Genomic DNA, 17,721 nt, shown 5'->3' on the forward strand with positions numbered 1-17,721 from the left:
AAGATCAAAACATCCTCAAGGTCAAAAACAACCGGCTTCTTCCCAGAGTTCCTCCTCCTCCTAATCCCTCCTCCCACCCTCCCCACCAAAGGGCTGATACTGAAAGCAAAGGAGCTGTTGTGGGCAGTGAACTCCAGGGCCTCAAAACCCTTAAGACCCAGATGCTCTTCCTAGCAGCTCATTTACATCCATCCTGCCACAGTTTGATCTTTTCTCCTTTTTAGTTGCTAAAAACCCAGAGCCTCACTGCTCTGTATTCTCTGAATGGTCATGGCTTCCTTGGCTTGTTCTTTAAAAAAGAGATTTTCTGTGGCCTCTCCCTTCCTTTCGCTTCCCTCCCTTCAGGCTTCTCCAGCCTCAGCCTCACCTCCCCCAGCCCCGGGTCATGGCAGCAGGTGGTTCCGATGCCTTTGGGAGGCCAACCGCAGTTGCAGGGAGGCTGCTGGGGAATGTTGGCCACAGATAAGGAAGGCCTTGGCTAACCTGGGAGTGAGCTCAATCTCAAGGTACAAACTCCCCAGAAACTTTGAAATCACAGGCACTTACATTTTGAGCACTGTTTATATATCTTAAAATCACTTTGTGAGGGGCTTCCCTCGTGGCGCAGTGGTTAAGAATCCACCTGCCAGGACTTCCCTGGTGGCGCAGTGGTTAAGAATCCGCCTGCCAATGCAGGGGACACAGGTTCAAGCCCTGGTCTGGGAAGATCCCACATGCCACAGAGCAACTAAGCCCCTGTGCCACAACTACTGAGCCTGCGCTCTGGAACCTTGAGGCACAACTACTGAGCCCGCGTGCCTAGAGCCCGTGCTCCGCAGCAAAGAGAAGCCACCGCAATGAGAAGCCTGCGCACCGCAATGAAGAGTAGCCCCCGCTCACTGCAACTAGAGAAAGCCCATGCGCAGCAACGAAGACCCAACTCAGCCAAAAATAAATAAATAAATAAAATTAATTTAAAAAAAAAAAAATACACTTGCCAATGCAGGAGACACAGGTTCGAGCCCTGGTCCGGGAAGATCCCACATGCCGCGGAGCAGCTAAGCCCGTGCGCCACAACTACTGAGCCTGTGCTCTAGAGCCCTCAAGCCACAGCTACTGAGCCCGTGTGCCACAAGTACTGAAGCCCACGCGCCTAGAGCCCATGCTCCGCAACAAGAGAAGCCACTGCAATGAGAAGCCTGAGCACCACAACGAAGAGCAGCCCCCACTCGCCGCAACTAGAGAAAAGCCCGCGTGCAGCAACGAGGACCCAATGCTGCCAAAAATAAAAATAAATTAATAAATAAATTTTTTAAAAAATCACTTTGTGAGTTTAGGAGTTGTGTATACCTTGATTCGCTCATTATATTACCATGGACTGTCTTGGTTCAGTTTAGAGCTGTAAAAGCCTGGGAATGAGGAGAGGATACCTATAAGGGAGCTTTCTGGATTCTGGATAAAGGCTGGGAGGTGATAGTGGGAAGGTTCTCAGGAGAGAAAAATTGCCGTCCTGGATGTTTCTGATTTTAAATTTCTAGTCTTCAGATACACTTCCGGACCATCCTCATCCACTACCTTCCATATCCCACCAGTGTGTTTGGGGGAGCTGGGCAGCCCCCCATCTGGAGCTTTGTGCTGTGTCCGGGCCTGGACTGGACACATCTTCAGGGGAGCTCTGGCTCCTGGCACAGCGCCTTGTGCTCACAACAGCTGTGCTGAAATGAATCAGTCATTTGGTTTCTTCCTGTCTCCCACCTCGAGCCCTGAATAAGCTGAAAGGGTTGAGGATGGGAGTGGGGAACCAGGGAGGAGTATGAGGGGGTGCGCTGAGGGCCAGAGAAACCTCAGGAAGAATTCAGAAGGAGCTGGTCAGTCGTAAGAGCTCAGGCTGAGAAGAAATTCCCTGTAAGAGAAAGAAATTCCAATAGTGAAATCAACTAAAGAAATCTAGAGTGACTTCAAGGAAAGGGAAAAGAGAAATTGCAAGATCCAAGCTGGTGAATAAGGAATATGGAATGTGCCTGCAGAGCTGCTGAACTCTGCCCAGGCAGAGGAAGAAGAGGCTGATGGAAGAAGCAGTCTCAGATTGCCCAGCTTCCCCCCACCCCCAAGAGGGCTTCCCAATCTATAGGCATCCTCATTGTACCCCACCTCCATCAAAGGCTCTCCTGCCTGCCCTCACTGGCTCACTGGGCAGGGGCAGGGAGAGAGGGGTCAGACTGCCCCTTCCAGGAGGAGCACCTTGGGGTGAGTGACCATGTAGAGAGGAATAAAGCACACAAGGCGCTCAATTTCCACAAAGAGGTGGAGGTGATTGCCCGCTTTGGGAGGCTCAACAGAGTGAAATCACCAAGGAGCAGGCCAAGTGCAAGGGAAGTGCTGGAGAGGGCCCAGCTCATCTGGGGACCAGAGGCTGCCTTAGCACCCCATGCAGGAAGGGAGGGCTGGCATGATTTATCCTCACTGAACAGAGGAATGCCAAGTGTGGGCCCAGCGCTATCATCCAGAGCATCTCTGGTCTGGATCCAGCTCATCCCTCACCCTGTGGCCCCTTCACACACCAGGGCCCCAGGGGCACGCCTTGGTTATCCTGCTCTGGAACGGCCACGGACAAAGCCCATGTGTGCCTGACTCTTCCCCGCTGACCTTGGGAGGTCACCACAAGAAATGGGACAGAGTGTTGCACACAAAACTGCAGTCCCTTGGAAAGGTGGAGAGCTGGTGGGTGCCACTCCCTCCTCCTCAGATTGCAAGCCTCTAGGAGAACCAGGTCTTTTCCACAGTGTTGTTGCCTGAGGGTGATATTTGCTTGAATTCATTTCTTATTCTTTGGTGTGGTTAGAAGTGAACAAATGCAAGTATTTTTATAAGCTTTGAGCCAAGTGAACTATTAACCAGCTGTAATTTAATTTATCAACCCCTTTTTGGTGAAGTATGGCCCTACTGAATAAGAAGTGCACACTTTTTACTCTTAGGAAATGCTTACTTGTTTTCATTCATTAGGCTGTATCCATTTTTAAAACCGGGAGGGAGGGGAAATATACGTATATATATTTACCCAGTGATTTGAGGTGTGCCCACATTTTTTAAATTATAGTTTTTTTAACCTTAAAAATAAAGTTTTTTTAAAAAAATATATCTTTTCTTTAAAATGAAAACAAAGGATTTGCTGCAGTATCTCTGGTTTCATGATAGGTCACCAGGAAAAAGGTTTGCATCAGGCACATGACTATACCTGTGGGGATCTCAGTCTTTGGGAGCTGGGTCTACAGGAACTTTTGGGAACCCAGATCATTTGTTCCATATGAAAATAGCTAGAAAATTAAGAAAAAGCAAATTACTAATATTTGAAAGATTTTTTTTTCCCCAACTATTTTTAGAATTTCAAATCATGGTGTTTTTATCCTTTCCCTCCAGAACTGGAAAATTTTTCCACTTCCGGACAGAAAGGGCTCTGTAGCAGGCTGTTCATCTCACGTGGCTGCTTTCCACCTGTTTTCACCTCTCTGCCCAGAGAGCTGGTGGGGTAAGGCTAGGGATTGCCTTCCAGAAAAAGGGGGTGAGGAGGTGAGCTCCTCCTCCTCTGCCCCAGATAGAGACCCAGGTCTCTGGTTCCTGATGAACACTGAAGAGCTCCATCCCTCCCTCCATGTGTTTACTTCAAGAGACTTCACTGAAGGGACTCTTTGCAGTTGTGCAAGGTTGTGGGTAGGGTTAAAGCAGGGTTTCTCAGCCTCTGCACTGTCAACATTTTGGAGAAGGGACTGTCCTGGGCATTGTAGCAGCAATGCTACATCCCCGGCCCCTACCCAGCAATGCCAGTATCACCACCTCCTCTGAATTGTGACAACCAAAAATGTCTCCAGACATTGGCAAATGTCCCCTGGGGGGTAACATGTCGAGGTTGAGAACTGCCAGGTGAAGGGAGGCACTTAGAGACCAGCAGTGGTAGGAAACTACCACTGCCCCTACACCCTGCAGCTGAGAGCAGGGGGACTGAGGTTACAGAACCCAGTGGGAGCTGAGTCAGGGGTTACAGCCACCACCAGAACCTTGGCAACTTGCAGGGAAGGATACAGGAAAGAAACACCCAACTTCTCTCTCTTCCTGCCTTCCAAAATCTCAGTGTTCCCTCCCTATTAGAAGAATCTAGGTAGAAGCCAGGTGGCAAGGAAACTTGGGTTGATCCATGGAGATCAAATTCCTGGGGCACTGAGCGGGATAGAGAAGGACAAAGAATGGGTCTGGGGGTGGGAGGTGGGGGGCGGCAAACAGGAAATAATCAGTTTATTCATCCATCCATCTGTTCATCAACATTTATAGGTAGCTTAGCAGAATGGTCCAGAATACAGGCTCTGAAGTCAGACAAGCCTGTATCTGGGTTTGTATCTGGCCCTACCACGTACAACCTGGGTGATCTTGAAAGAGTAAGTTCTCTAAACCTCAATAACCTTAAATGTAAAGTGGCAACAATAATCCTGTCTCCACGTGTGACCGGACTCTTGCGATCTTGAGGTTTTCCCATTGGGGAAACTCAACAAAGCCCTAAGTCAGTTGCTTTAGTACAAGGCTCTAGTCAAGTGCCAAGTGAGTGGTATCTGCTGTGTGCCCACTGCTATCTCATGGGTGATCCCAGGAAGAGGAGAGACACGGGGCTCAGCCACGGAATGCGTTTCCTCACCATCTGTGAACACATTGAATACAGGTACGAGCAGAGACAGGTCGCAGTGGGCTGGAGAGACCCAGACCACAGGACTTGAGTTGGGTCCGGAGGGATGAGTAGGCCTGGCTAAGTCACGATAGGAAGAAGATCCATCACACAGAAGGAATGATGAGGAAACCACAGCCGTGCGAGGTGGAGGGAGGGGGAAGGCCCAGCAAGCAGTGGAGGGGATGTGAGGAGAGAGCTTTGTTTGAGGGTCTCAGTGTTCTCGTCTGTACAGGTAAGGGGCTGGCTGGAGGCCAGCTGCCCTCCTGGGTACCCTAGTGTAGGCGCCACAAGCCCGCATGCCTGCAGGGGTGAGGTGGGAGGCAGTAGGGCCAGATAGGGCACACAGATGCCTCCTACAGGGCGTGGCCACTGCTCTGCTCCAAGCAGCTGTTAAGTCGCAGTAAAACACAGGCATAGAGACATCAGGTTCTAATTTTCTGAATTTTCCAAAGATGCTAGGCATTTGGATTTTTATGAGAAATCTGATATTTAAAAAACCATGTGAGCTGTACCAAACTTGTGTGAGGACCCAGCAGTCCATTTGCACTGCTGCCTGGTGCTTCCGCTGGGTCCCGTGGGGCCTGGGAACCCCGGAGCTGTGTGTGTTTGGTTGCCTCTATGTGTACGGTCTTTTTGTTTTTTGTTAATAAATTTATGTATGTATTTATTTATTTATTTATTTTTGGCTGCGTTGGATCTTCGTTGCTGCATGCGGGCTTTCTCTAGTTGTGGCGAGTGGGGGCTACTCTTTGTTGCGGTGCATGGGATTCTCATTGCGGTGGCTTCTCTTTGTTGTGGAGCACGGGCTCCAGGTGTGCGGGCTTCAGTAGTTGTGGCACGCGGGTTCAGTAGTTGTGGCTCACGGGCTCTAGAGCGCAGGCTCAGTAGTTGTGGCGCACGGGGCTTAGTTGCTCCACGGAATGTGGGATCTTCCCGGACCAGAGCTCGAACCCGTGTCCCCTGCATTGGCAGGCAGATTCTTAACCACTGCACCACCAGGGAAGTCCTACGTGTACGGTCTTTTAAACAGTGGTTTTCAGGGCTTAAAAAACAAAAAGAAGAAACAGAAGTAGGAGGAGGAAGAAGGGTCCACCTGGGCCAGCTGAAGTCTGAGTTCCCGGCCAGACTTAGTACCATGGCCAAGAGGGAGTGAGGGGAGGGGCTGACTCATCCAGGGCACGGCGCAGAGCCGTGAGTGCGTGGGCAGTGGTCTCAGTGCCTGCTGGGCTGCCCTTGGGAGCACCGACTGGCACATTCGCGTCTTCTTTGATGAAATTTTCAAAATATTCAGCTAAAGAACAGAGACTAATACCACGAATACCCATGTTCCCCGACCCAGACTTCCTGCTGGGTTCATCAGAGCTGCTGGAGGGGCCACCTCTCTCCGTTCCTTAGGACAGACCTTCCTCTGGGTCATCTGTCTCAGGTCAGGGTCATCTGGGAGCTCTGTTTCATGGTAAAGTCTGAGATGATGACCTTTGATGGTTTAGGAAGTCCTCTCACTGACCGCAGTGCCTGGAGATCCCACCGCTGAGCCCTGGCTCCGAGGGCCCTGGAGAGCGGAGAGCCTCGGCTCTAGGGGTAGAGGGTCAGCAGGGGCAGGGGGCAGTGAGGTTCCTGGAGACCCTGCAAGAGTTGAATGGCAGAGTCAGCAGCTGAACCAAGCTTCGGTTCCACACTTGTTTCTCATGACTAGTTAAAATACAGGCTCTTGCCCTGCTGAGGAGGATGTGAAGAAATCTGTGGAGAAGACTGGAAATGATGAAGTTGTCTGGAAACAGCTTAGTGAAACCTTAAAATATTTTCACTCACAAAAAAGGAAGCACAGTTGTACTTACTCAACTCTGCCCCCCCAAGCCTGCTCTAGGCCGTCTGCCCCTCCATCTTCACCTCCAGCTCCCCCAAACCCCCCTCTTAAACAGGCAGGTCTAACCTCCCTGCCCTTCCTTTTTTTTTTTTTAATGAAGGGGTTTTAATTAATTAATTTATTTATTTATTTTTGGCTGTGTTGTATCTTCGTTTCTGTGCGAGGGCTTTCTCCAGTTGCGGCAAGCGGGGGCCGCTCTTCATCGCGGTGCGCGGGCCTCTCACTATCGCGGCCTCTCTTGTTGCGGAGCACAGGCTCCAGATGCACAGGCTCAGTAGTTGTGGCTCACGGGCCTAGTTGCTCCGCGGCATGTGGGATCCTCCCAGACCAGGGCTTGAACCCGTGTCCTCTGCATTGGCAGGCGGATTCTCAACCACTGTGCCACCAGGGAAGCCCCTCTGCTCCTCCTTTTCATCCCAGCTATGCTTGGCCTCTGCCTGCCCGAGTTTCCCCTCCGTGTAGCTCTCCCTCCTCCCACTCCCCACTTTTTTTTTTTCTCCTGTCCTTTCATTACTGCTAGTAATGGTACAATTAGTCCCTGTCATGCACCATCTTGGACTATTTCCTAACACTTCATATGTGTCAGCTTGCCTCTGACTAAACTATCTGCTCTCTGAGAGAAGGGCCTGGAATTTTCCTCATGTTTCTCACAGTCCCCCCTCCCTCCCAACCCCCTATCTGGTGATCGATAAATACTTGTGGGGAGATAAAAGCTTGAATTGATGGGTAAATGGGTAGGGGGAGCAGAGAGTTGGTTGGGTGGCAGGGTTGAGGGATTTTCCACAAGTGCCTGAAACAGGATTCTCCAGAGCTAGTGGCAGGGAGAATCCAACCCATCACCATTTGCTCAGCATTTCCTGGGCTGACTTGACCTCTCTTGGGAAGGACTGGGAAGGAGGCTTGACCAATGGCCTTGGTCTAGAAGGCATCTCCCCCATGATACTTTAGAATCAGACGGTAGGTTTCTAATCCATGGTCTGAATTGGTTTTTAAGGTTGGCAACAGAGAAAAAATCTATGTCGGCACTTTCATTTTAATCCGTACAGTTGAAAATGACCTCAAAGCCTATGACTTGCTTGTCTACCTGCCTAGAAATGATCCCTTCTCTTAGTCGGGGGACACAGCCTGGGACTTTGAGTGGATCCAGCATACTGCGTGAAGCCTGCACTTCAGCTTCCAGCCCCAAGGTGGGCCTCTTCCTGGAGGTGGGAAAGAAGACGGCAGGGGAGCAAGTAGGAGTTTCTGATCCCCAGGTGTCCGCCTTGGCAGGAGAGCCCTGATGTGGCCGGAGCAGTAGCAAGAGGAAGTCTACGCGGCAGCAGCCCTGCAGCCTCTTGTCTGCTGCCCTCCCCTGCAATCCAAGCGAGTTATTCATTCTCAAGGATGGAAAGCACAGGATTAACCAGTTCTAAACGCTCATTTGTTGGGTTTCCAACTCGCTTCCAAGTGACTGTTAATCCAGTCTGCCTTGCACTGTCCCCCAGAGACATGAGTGTGTGCCAGCACCCCTTTCCCGCTTGAAGCGTTCCCAGAGGGGGCTTGCCTTAGCTACGTAGCCAGTTGGGGAGAGTCTAGGAGATGATTTTTCCCCCGCACTGACGTCTCCCCTCCCCTGACTCCTGCAGCTCTTGGGATCCAGACCACTCCATGGAGCACCTGATTCCTTACCGTTGCCTGAGTGTTCGCCTGACCTTCCAGTCTAGACCACCAGCTTCCTGAGGACAGCACATGTCAACCACTTGCTTTGCTTTCCCACAGTACTTAGCACAGCACCGGCCCCAGAGCAGACCGTCAGCACCTGTTTCCTGGCTGTACGGTGAAGGGCCAGGCAGAGTCCCAGCTCCTCCCGGAAGTCTTCTCGAGCCTTCTCTCCGCCTTCTGACCCAACCGTTCACCTCTGCAGAGTCCTCCAGCACCTGAGGCCTGGGCCCCACAAGCAAGCTTGAGGGCTCTAGACATTTGGCTCCTCAAGTAGACTAGCCCTTTCCAGGCAGGCCCTGTGGCCAGGCTTCCTCCCAGCAACTGGAACTAACTTGGGCACATAGCAGAGTTTTTTTTTTAACGTAGTAGTTTTACTGAGATATACCATACACATACCATACAAGTCACCCATTTAAAGAGTATGATTCAGTGTTTTTTATCATACTCATAGACTTATGCAACCGTCAGCACAAACAGTTTTAGAATATTTTCATCACTCCAAAAAGAAATCCCACAACCTACCCTTGGTTCCTCCGTATTAGTTTCCTGTGGCTGCTGTAACAAATGACCACAAACTTGGTGGTTTAAAACAATACCAATTTATCGTCTCACAGTTCTAGAGGCCAGAAGTCTGAAATTAAGGTGTCAGCAGGGCCACACTCCCTCTGCAGGCTCTAGGGAAGAATCTGGCCCTTGCCTCTTCCAGCTTCTGGAGGCTGTCTCCATTTCCTTGCTTGCATCACTCCAGCCTCTGCCTCTGTCTTCACATCACCTTCTCCTCTGTGTGTCTTCCTATGTGCATCTAGTGTCAAACCTCCCCCTGCCCCTCTCTTATTAGGACAACTGTGATGGCATCTAGGGGCCACCCAGATCATCCAAGATTATCTCCTCATCTCAGTATCGGGCTCAACTTAGTCACATCTGCAAAGACCCTTTTTCCAAGTAAAGTAACATTCACAGTGTCCGGGGACTTGACATAGATATCTTTTGGGAGGCCATTTTTCAGCCTTCCACACTCTCCATGCCCCCCAGCCCAGATGTAATGCATATAGCATAAAATACATCAAATTAAAGTGTGCATATGTACAAATTTCAGTATATTCATAAGGTTGTACAACCATCACCACTATCCAATTCGAGAACATTTTCATCAACTCAAAAAGAAACACTGTATCTATCAGCAGTCATTCCTCATTCTCCAACCCCTGGCAACCACTACTCTACTTTTTGTCTCTATGATTTGCCTGTTCTGGACATTTTGTATGAGTGGAATCATACAATATGTGGTCTTCTGTGTCTGGCTTCTTTCACTTAGCATGTTTTCAAGGTTCATCTGTGTTGTAGCATGTATCAGTACTTCATTCGTTTTTATAGCTGAATAATATTCCATTGCATGGATGTACCACATTTCATTTATGCATTCATTGGTTCATGAACGTTTTGGTTGTTTCCACTTACTGGCTTTTATGAATAATGCTCTTATGAACATTCATGTACACATTTCTGTGTGGACATATGTTTCTTTAACTTCTCTTAGTTATATACCTAAGAGCAGGAGAGACTTTGAGACTGTTTTCCAAAGTGGCTGCACCATTTTACATTCCTACCAGCAATATATGAGCGTTTTAATTTCTTTACATCTTCACCAAAACTTAGTATCTATCTTTTTTATTAAAGTTATACTAGTAGGTATGAAGTGGTTTCTCATTGTGGTTTTGATTTGTCTTTCCCTGATGGTTAATGAAGCTAAGTATCTTTTCATGTGCTTATTGGTCGTTTGTATATCTTTTCTGGAGAAATGTCTATTCAGACCCTTTGCACAGGTTTTAACTGGGTTATTTGTCTTTTTATTATTGGGTTTTAAGAGTTTTTTATGTATTTTAGATACAAATCCCTTGTATGTTCTCCAATTCTGTGAGGTTTTTTGCATTCTTTTTTTTTTTTTTTTTTTAATTTTTATTTATTTTTGGCTGCGTTGGGTCTTTGTTGCTGGGCATGGGCTTTCTCTCGTTGTGGTGAGCGGGGCCTACTCTTTGTTGCGGGGCGTGGGCTCCTCATTGCAGAGGCTTCTCTTGTTGCGGAGCATGGGCTCTAGGGTGCACAGGCTTCAGCAGTTGTGGCACATGGGTTCTAGAGCACAGGCTCAGTAGCTGTGGTGCACGGGCTTAGTTGCTCCACGGCATGTGGGATCTTCCCGGACCAGGGATCGAACCCGTGTCCCCTGCATTGGCAGGCGGATTCTTAACCACTGTGCCACCAGGGAAGTCCCCTTGCATTCTTAATGATGTCCTTTGAAGTACAAAAATTTTCAATTTTGATGAAGTCTAACTTTTTTTGCTTGTGCTTTTGATGTCACATTTAAGAAACCATTGCCTACTCCTGTATTTTTCTATGAGTTTTATAGTTTTACCTGTTAAACTTCAGTCTTTGATACATTTTGAGTTTATTTTTATATATGTTGTGAGGTAGGGGTCCAGTTTCATTCTTTTGCATGTGAATATCCAGTTGTCTTTGCTCCACTGGTTGAAAAGACTGTTCTTTCCCCCCAGCCAGTTGTTTTAACACCCTTGTCAAAAATCAATTGACTGTAATTGTGAGAGTTTATTTCTGGACACTCAGCTCTATTCCATTGATCTATATTATGTCTATCCTTATGCCAGTTTTGAAATTGGGAAGTATGAGTCCTCCAGTTTTGTTGTATTTTTCCAGGTTGTTTTGGCTGTTCTGGACACACAACAGATTCTTCCGACAGACTTGTTGCTTGGTCACTTGCTTTCTTGCTTCCTCGATGGACCTGCAGGCCTGTGAGAGCTTGGCTGGCCTGTATGGTTAGGTGAAAAATTCCTCCCCCTACTCTTCAGCCTCCCCTTCAGAAGGCATTTGGCCAGTAGAGATCTGGGCTGTTCTGGCTGAGCAATCTTCATCCAGGGCAAGGTAGAAAAAGAGGGAACTTGGTGAGGTGCATCTGGCCCCTCAAGCAGGTCTAAATCCAAGTAATCCTGCCCTCACCCCCAACCCAGTGTCCCTTCCCCATCTCTCCTCACCTTGCAGGGTCAGTGTTTGGATGGTTATAATTCTAGTAGATTTCACTTCCAGCCAACACACCAGCTCTCCTCTTGTGCGTCTGTCATTCCTGTCACTCTCCTGCCACTTCCTAAGCATGATGCACAGCAAAATGGTGCAGGATGGAGGATGTCTGTCGTGCCAGGTGGGGCAGGTGCATTAGTCTGGCCTTCCTGGTGGCATCTCTGGTCACCTCCAAGTGTTCTTCATGGACCCAGCAGGAATGTTGCCTGAGCTGCAGGCACTGGTTTTGCTGGTGGATGAAACTGTTTTCTTCCCTATGGGGCTTTCAGTCCTTGCCTTAAGGAGACAAAAAGAAGGGTTGCGGGGGAAAACGGGTGAATCAGCAGAGGGCAGGTTTTTCTGGAAGATTTCAAGATAAGCTGACCTGCTGCTGGTGCCACAATACTGAGGACTTACAGCTTTGCCCCTTTTTTTCAAAATATGGCCCCCAGCTGGGAGCTCTTTTTCATGAATAAAAGTGATAAAACTGAGTCTGACTTATTCATCTCCATGGGTTACTGGGAGTGTTTCTCCATGGCTTCCCTGCAGGGGGGGGGTTGGCCTATGACTGAGGGAGACTTAGCTCAGTGCCATCACTGCTAACTGTGCAAACTTGGACCTGTTACCCAACCTCTGTGAGCACAACTTCCTTGTTTGTTAAATAAGGATACCTCCCTCCTGGTGGTGGGAGCAATAAGAGTTCAAATAGAAGGAAAGTGTTCGTTATTATCAGCTTCTTTCTGGCTTTCTTTGTGGCAGTCCCTGTGTTAGTATTCAAACCAAATCAAGTGGGGTAAAGGAAGAGATTTCATGATCTCTAGAGCCATAAACTGGAATGTTTTGAGCATCTGCTATGTGTTTAATTGTATGCTGATCTTCATGTGTATTTTCAGTTCTTTGAGGTTTGAAAGATGCCGATTAATGGTATCTCTTCCCCATACAGACTCTAAACCAGTTGAGAACTACACAGGGGAGTCAGTAGAGATAAAAATAGAGATTGTATTATAGGTGAAGGCTGGACCAACACATGGCTCACACCGACAGCTAAAATGTACCTTCACGCCTCCCCCCAACCTTTTCTGTTTCCCAGTTTGAAGCCTGATTCCAGGCTGCAGAGCCTAAGGGGCAGGTGTCCTGAGGGATTGATTTGGGGCTCTGAGGATAGTAACATTGATCCTTTGGCTGCTTCCGTGAGTCATGGGCTCTATGTAGTGCTGGCCCTGCTGGAGGTTCACCAACTCTGTTTATCTCACCAGGAAGACCTACATCTCTGGAATGTTTGGTGCTAATCCTCCAAATCTGTGCTCTGCATGCACCGTGAAACTTGTTGTCAATTCCGGTTTCTTTATAGCCACTTAAAGCTCTCTGACTGTACGCAAGTGAGTTAACGTATCTGTGCCTGGATTCCTCACCTGTGAAGTAGGGATGGTAATACCCAACCCAAAGGATGCTGAAGGACTGGAGAGAAAGGACTTGCTTAGGGACCGGCACCTAATAGGTCCACTAAGCCTGGTTCAACGCCCTGGGGAACTCAGCTTTCCATTCCAGACTCTGAGGCTTCTCCCTGTGTGCTGAGCAAGTCTCTTTGGGGGCCAAATGGTCACAGACAGGTCTGTGGGCTGGAGTGGAGATGTGGATTTGAGAAAGATAAGGTCTCAGTAGAAGTGTGTCATTGAAAGATAAGCATTGGTGTATGGATGCATCCATAGAGATTTATTGTCTGTGCGGTGGGATTTCAGTCCTACGTTTCAGGCCTCCTCCAGGTTGGGGGTGGGAGACACGGGGTTGTTAGCAGAAATGTCAACGCCCTGAGCCTCCCTTCGAACCCATATTTAGGACTGTCTAAGGCAAAATGGTGAAGTAAGCAATGGTTTCCCCAAGGCACCCACTTCCTCTTTCTGCACCCCATTCGACTCTTTTAGCACCCTTCCTCCATCCAGCTAAGAAAATGAGTCTCTGGAAAACGATTTCACGCTAACACAGAGGGCAGCAGAATATGAGCTAATTCCAGCCCCCCACCTGTCATTGTACGGCCTGTGAACTACAAACGGTTTTTACATTTTTAAATGGTTGGAAAAAATCAAAAGAAGAATATTATTTTATGAAATAAAAATTACATGAAAGTCAAATTTTATTGGAACATAAATAAAGTTTTATTGGAACCTAGCCACAACCATTTGTTTACATATTGTCTATGGCTGCTTTCAGTCAGAGACCGTAAGACTCCCAAAGTCTAAAATATTTACCTTCTGGCCCTTTAAGAAAAAGTTTGCTGATGCCCTGCTCTAAGATGTTAGAGAGTTAATGTGTTATGTGCTCAATGGGATTTGGTTCAGAGGAAGGGACAAAGCAGTGGAGTTCAGGCATTGTCAGCAGGCCTGCAGAGGAGACGCTGGGTGGGAAGCTTTCGTGATATCCTTCCAGTTAGAAGGGCTGAGGGGAGATAGATGTCTAGTCTTGTAGGTGGGGCTGCTTCTGTCCACACTGGGATAGGGGGTATGGAAATGGTGGGATTCAGGCCTATGACTCATTCTAGCTGCACAGACAGCAGGATTCAGGAGTGGATTAATAACTCTTAGGGAGTGTATCCCAGTATCCCACCAGCTTCCCCCCTGCCAGGCTAGTGGCAGTGATTTTCCTTTTTTTTTTTTGGCTGCATTGGGTCTTCGTTGCTGCGCGCGGGCTTTCTCTAGTTGTGAGCAGTGGCTACTCTTCATTGCGGTGCGCGGGCTTCTCATTGTGGTGGCTTCTCTTGTTGCGGAGCATGGGCTCTAGGTGGGCGGGTTTTGGTAGCTGCAGCACGCGGGCTCGGTAGTTGTGGCTCGCGGGCTCTAGAGTGCAGGGACTTCAGTAGTTGCAGCGCGTGGGCACAGTAGTTACGGCGTGCGGGCTCTAGGGCGTGCAGGCTTCAGTAGTTGTGGCGCACGGGCTCAGTAGTTGTGGCTCGCAGGCTCTAGAGCACAAGCTCAGCAGTTGTGGTGCACGGGTTTAGTTGCTCCGTGGCATGTGGGACCTTCCCGGACCAGGGATCAAGCCCGTGTCCCCTGCATTGGTAAGGCAGATTCATTCATTCATTCATTCATTCATTCATTCATTTATGGCTGTGGTGGCTTCTCTTTGTTGCTCAGCACAGGCTCTAGGTGCGTGGGCTTCAGTAGTTGTAACACGTGGGCTCAGCAGTTGTGGCTCGCGGGCTCTAGAGCGCAGGCTCAGTAGTTGTCGCGCACAGGCTTAGTTGCTCCGTGGCATGTGGGATCTTCCTGGACCAGGGCTCAAACCCGTGCCCGCTGCATTGGCAGGCGGATTCTTAACCACTGTGCAACCAGGGAAGTCCCTGGCAGTGGTTTTACCTGAAGCCTTTAACGTTCCTGGAGTCCTGCACAGCCTCCCCAGTTGGCCCTGAGCAGCACATTCATGGCTCACCTCTCTCATTTCCACAGAATTTGCCTTCTGCCGGGTGGACGCCTCCATCGCACTGGATCTGGCCCTGGCTGTGCTGTGTGACCTGCTCCAGCAGTGGGACCAGCTGGCCCCTGGACTCCCAGTCCTGCTAGGATGGCTGTTGGGGGAGGGTGATGACCTCATGGCCTGTGTGGAGAGCGTGCATCAGGTAATCCTGGGGTGTCAGGGCAGTGGAGGTGGGTGGGAGTGATCCTACACGCACCGGATGCAGCACTTACAGGCTTACATGGGCTTGATGTGCCTGCTGAAAGTGTGCTTCTGGATGCTCAGATTGCAGAGCAGTAAGCAATTAGGGAGTCTCCAAATGGCCCCAGCAGCCCGAGGGTGCTGCTGGGGCAGCTCTCGTGCTGGCTGTGGAGTTCCAACGGTAAGCCTTCCGATCAGTGTGGGGAGGGGTCTTTGAAAGAGGCCCCTTGGAAGTTGAGAATTTAATTATGGAGAATGCTTATTCGTCAACATTGGAGTGACCAGGGGCTCCCCATGGTTAGGTCTGAAGGTGAAACACTTCCAGAGAATCAGGGTCCTTCCAGGGTCTCTGCTGCTTGAAGAAAACTATGAGCCCCTCCAGGTGGGGGTCAGTCAACAGATAGGGAAACTGAGGACCCAGATAAGCCGTAAAAGCATCTTGAGAACTGAAATTCCTCTCTGCCAGTGTCTGACCCAGCTGGCCTTCTTGGCATCCCCAGCAGGCCAATAGTTCAAAAAGCAGCCTGTTTATGGGAAATTAGGAGACAAGATAAAGTGTCTGTGATAAAATGACCTTGAAAATCCCCAGCATTATAGAAATTTGGTTTCATACTGAGAGACTAGTGTCTCATGTTTGTCAATTCTTCGCTCTTCGCTGCTCAGATCTCCCTTCCTCCCTCCTCTCTGATTTCTAGATGCACCTTCAGGTCTAGGGCCCCCTCCTGTGTTGAGGTCCCCTTTTCAGCACCAAGCCCCCAAAATATCTTGGCTGAGAACCACAAACACATCTTTATCAAAGGTCATGTTAAGTCTGGGGGAAAAAAATTTCTCTCCAGTGGAGAAGTACAACGAGTGAAAATAGAAGGTGACCTTCAAGGCTGCAAGTGCTGTGTGTACAGGGGTGTTGACAGGCGAGAGTGGGCCCTCTGTCAGGTGGGGAGGGGACACACTGCTTCTGCATCTGCCAGGACTCTGCTCTGGACTGGGGCCAGTCAGCATCCCCTGTAAGGTTGACTTTTGGCTTTTTAATCGGACTTAGGTGGAAGAAGACTACCTGTTTGAAAAAACAGAAGTCAACTTTTGGGCTGAGACCCTGATCTTCATGAAATACCTCTACAAGCACCTCTTCCGCCTCCTCTCCAAGTCCAGCTGGTGTCCCCTCAGCCCCGAGAGGCTCTGTCATCTTCAGAGGACAGCGTCAGAGCAATGCCACCTCCTTTCCCAACTCTTCAGAGAGCTGCCACCAACTGCTGAGTTTTTGAAGACGGCAGAGTTCACGAGACTGCGCGTTCGGGAGGAAAGGGCTTTGGCTTGCCTGAGGCTACTGGCGTTTCTGGAAGGAAAGGAAGGGGAAGACACCCAGTTCTCAGGGCTTTGGACTCCCCTGCAGCAGTGAATCAGTTAACTCTTCCAAGAACAGAAACGGCTTGTTGAAGAAAGAAGGCTTGTGGGGTTGGGGGTAGGGTGGATTGTTCCCCCAGTCAATCCGCAGGAAAATGTTGAACAGAAACTTAAGCGTCTTCTCCCCTTCACAACTCCCCCCACTTATGTGAGTCTAGTCTTCTGTCCTACAGAGGACTTTTTCTTCAGTTCAGTCATTCAAGGCAGCCTCGTTTATTGCAGCTACTGTAGGAAGTGAGGCTACCACGTTGAATATTGACTCTGTTCCCAGGTGCAGGCCACCTGCAGGCCTGAATTGGCCTTTTTCATCCCCCAGGACCTCCAGTGTCCAACCAGAGCCGGCCTACATTTTTCTCTGAATTGACTACACAGAGTTGGGTTTTAACACATGATTTTCCCCCCCTTTTCTGGCTAGTTGTAGGAGCTGGATTAGTTGGCAAACAGCCCACTTGGTCAGAATTCCAAATTTTATTCGATTTTAGCAAAGGCAGAAATATGTTCCAAATGTTGGATCCTGGGAGAATCAAGGATCGACTTCATACAAATAATTTTGTTTTTACTGTCTGCATGTTTAAGCCTTCAGTGACCTACACATGCCATCCTAATTATTAAAAGAGCCATTAAGAGCTCCTACCCACCTCTCCCCACCATAAAAAGTATTTGTGCTATTGTTAGGAAAACAGATTCACCACCCAGTGAAATCATAGACTCTTGGCTGTTAGAAGGAACCTGGGGAAAGGAGAGTCAGAATAAATGACTTATTTGATGCCTACACTGTTTACTGTCATTTTCTTGGTGGCAGTAACAAGAAGATTCTTATTTAAGATGCCAGAAAACTTTTATCCATTTCAGTGATTTAACCTGGAAACCTTAAGGGTTTTCTGCTTTTCTAAGTCCAGCCCTCCCCTCTTCCTCAGACACCCAGCAGGTGTCGCTCTTGCATACGTTTTGCTGCTAGTTTTGTTTTTCACTGGCTTACCAGTTTTAATTTATAATTTCAGAGTAAGTGTTACCCAAAGACAGTTATCTTGAAATTCATAGCTTGGATGGGTCATAGCCTCATCCACGTTCATTTTCATCCTAGTTATCTGAAAAAAACATTTCAGTAATCCTATGTACACTTGGCCCAGCTTTTTAGGGTCTGTAAATACTTCTCAGGTGAGCAATCCGAATTATTTTATTGATGTTTGAGGGTCTGGAGGGGCAGTTTAGAGGGGAGAGGGTTTGATATGATCATTTCCTACTACAGAAAGACTTATATTTCAAATGTAATTTGTTTCTCTTTGAAAGAAAACCACCTAACACTAAAAAATAGAGCCTACTAGAAGAATAGAGAAAGGTCTGTGTA

At 48.6% G+C, this 17,721-nt stretch overlaps 1 protein-coding gene across 2 annotated transcripts in view; it reads left to right on the forward strand.

The window, feature by feature from the left end:
• Positions 1–17,145, forward strand: part of THADA (THADA armadillo repeat containing) — a 314,439-nt gene extending 297,294 nt beyond the window's left edge. For both annotated transcript variants that reach the window (XM_082427608.1, XM_082427609.1), the window contains exons 37-38: positions 14,765–14,934; positions 16,012–17,145. In XM_082427608.1, coding sequence (XP_082283734.1) covers positions 14,765–14,934; positions 16,012–16,368 — 527 coding nt within the window. In that variant the 3' untranslated portion in view covers positions 16,369–17,145. The remainder of the gene's footprint in view (positions 1–14,764; positions 14,935–16,011) is intronic.
• The last annotated feature ends 576 nt before the right edge of the window (positions 17,146–17,721 follow it).

The sequence above is a fragment of the Balaenoptera physalus genome (assembly GCF_965194825.1).
Source record: "Balaenoptera physalus genome assembly, chromosome: 15".
Lineage (NCBI taxonomy): Eukaryota > Metazoa > Chordata > Mammalia > Artiodactyla > Balaenopteridae > Balaenoptera > Balaenoptera physalus.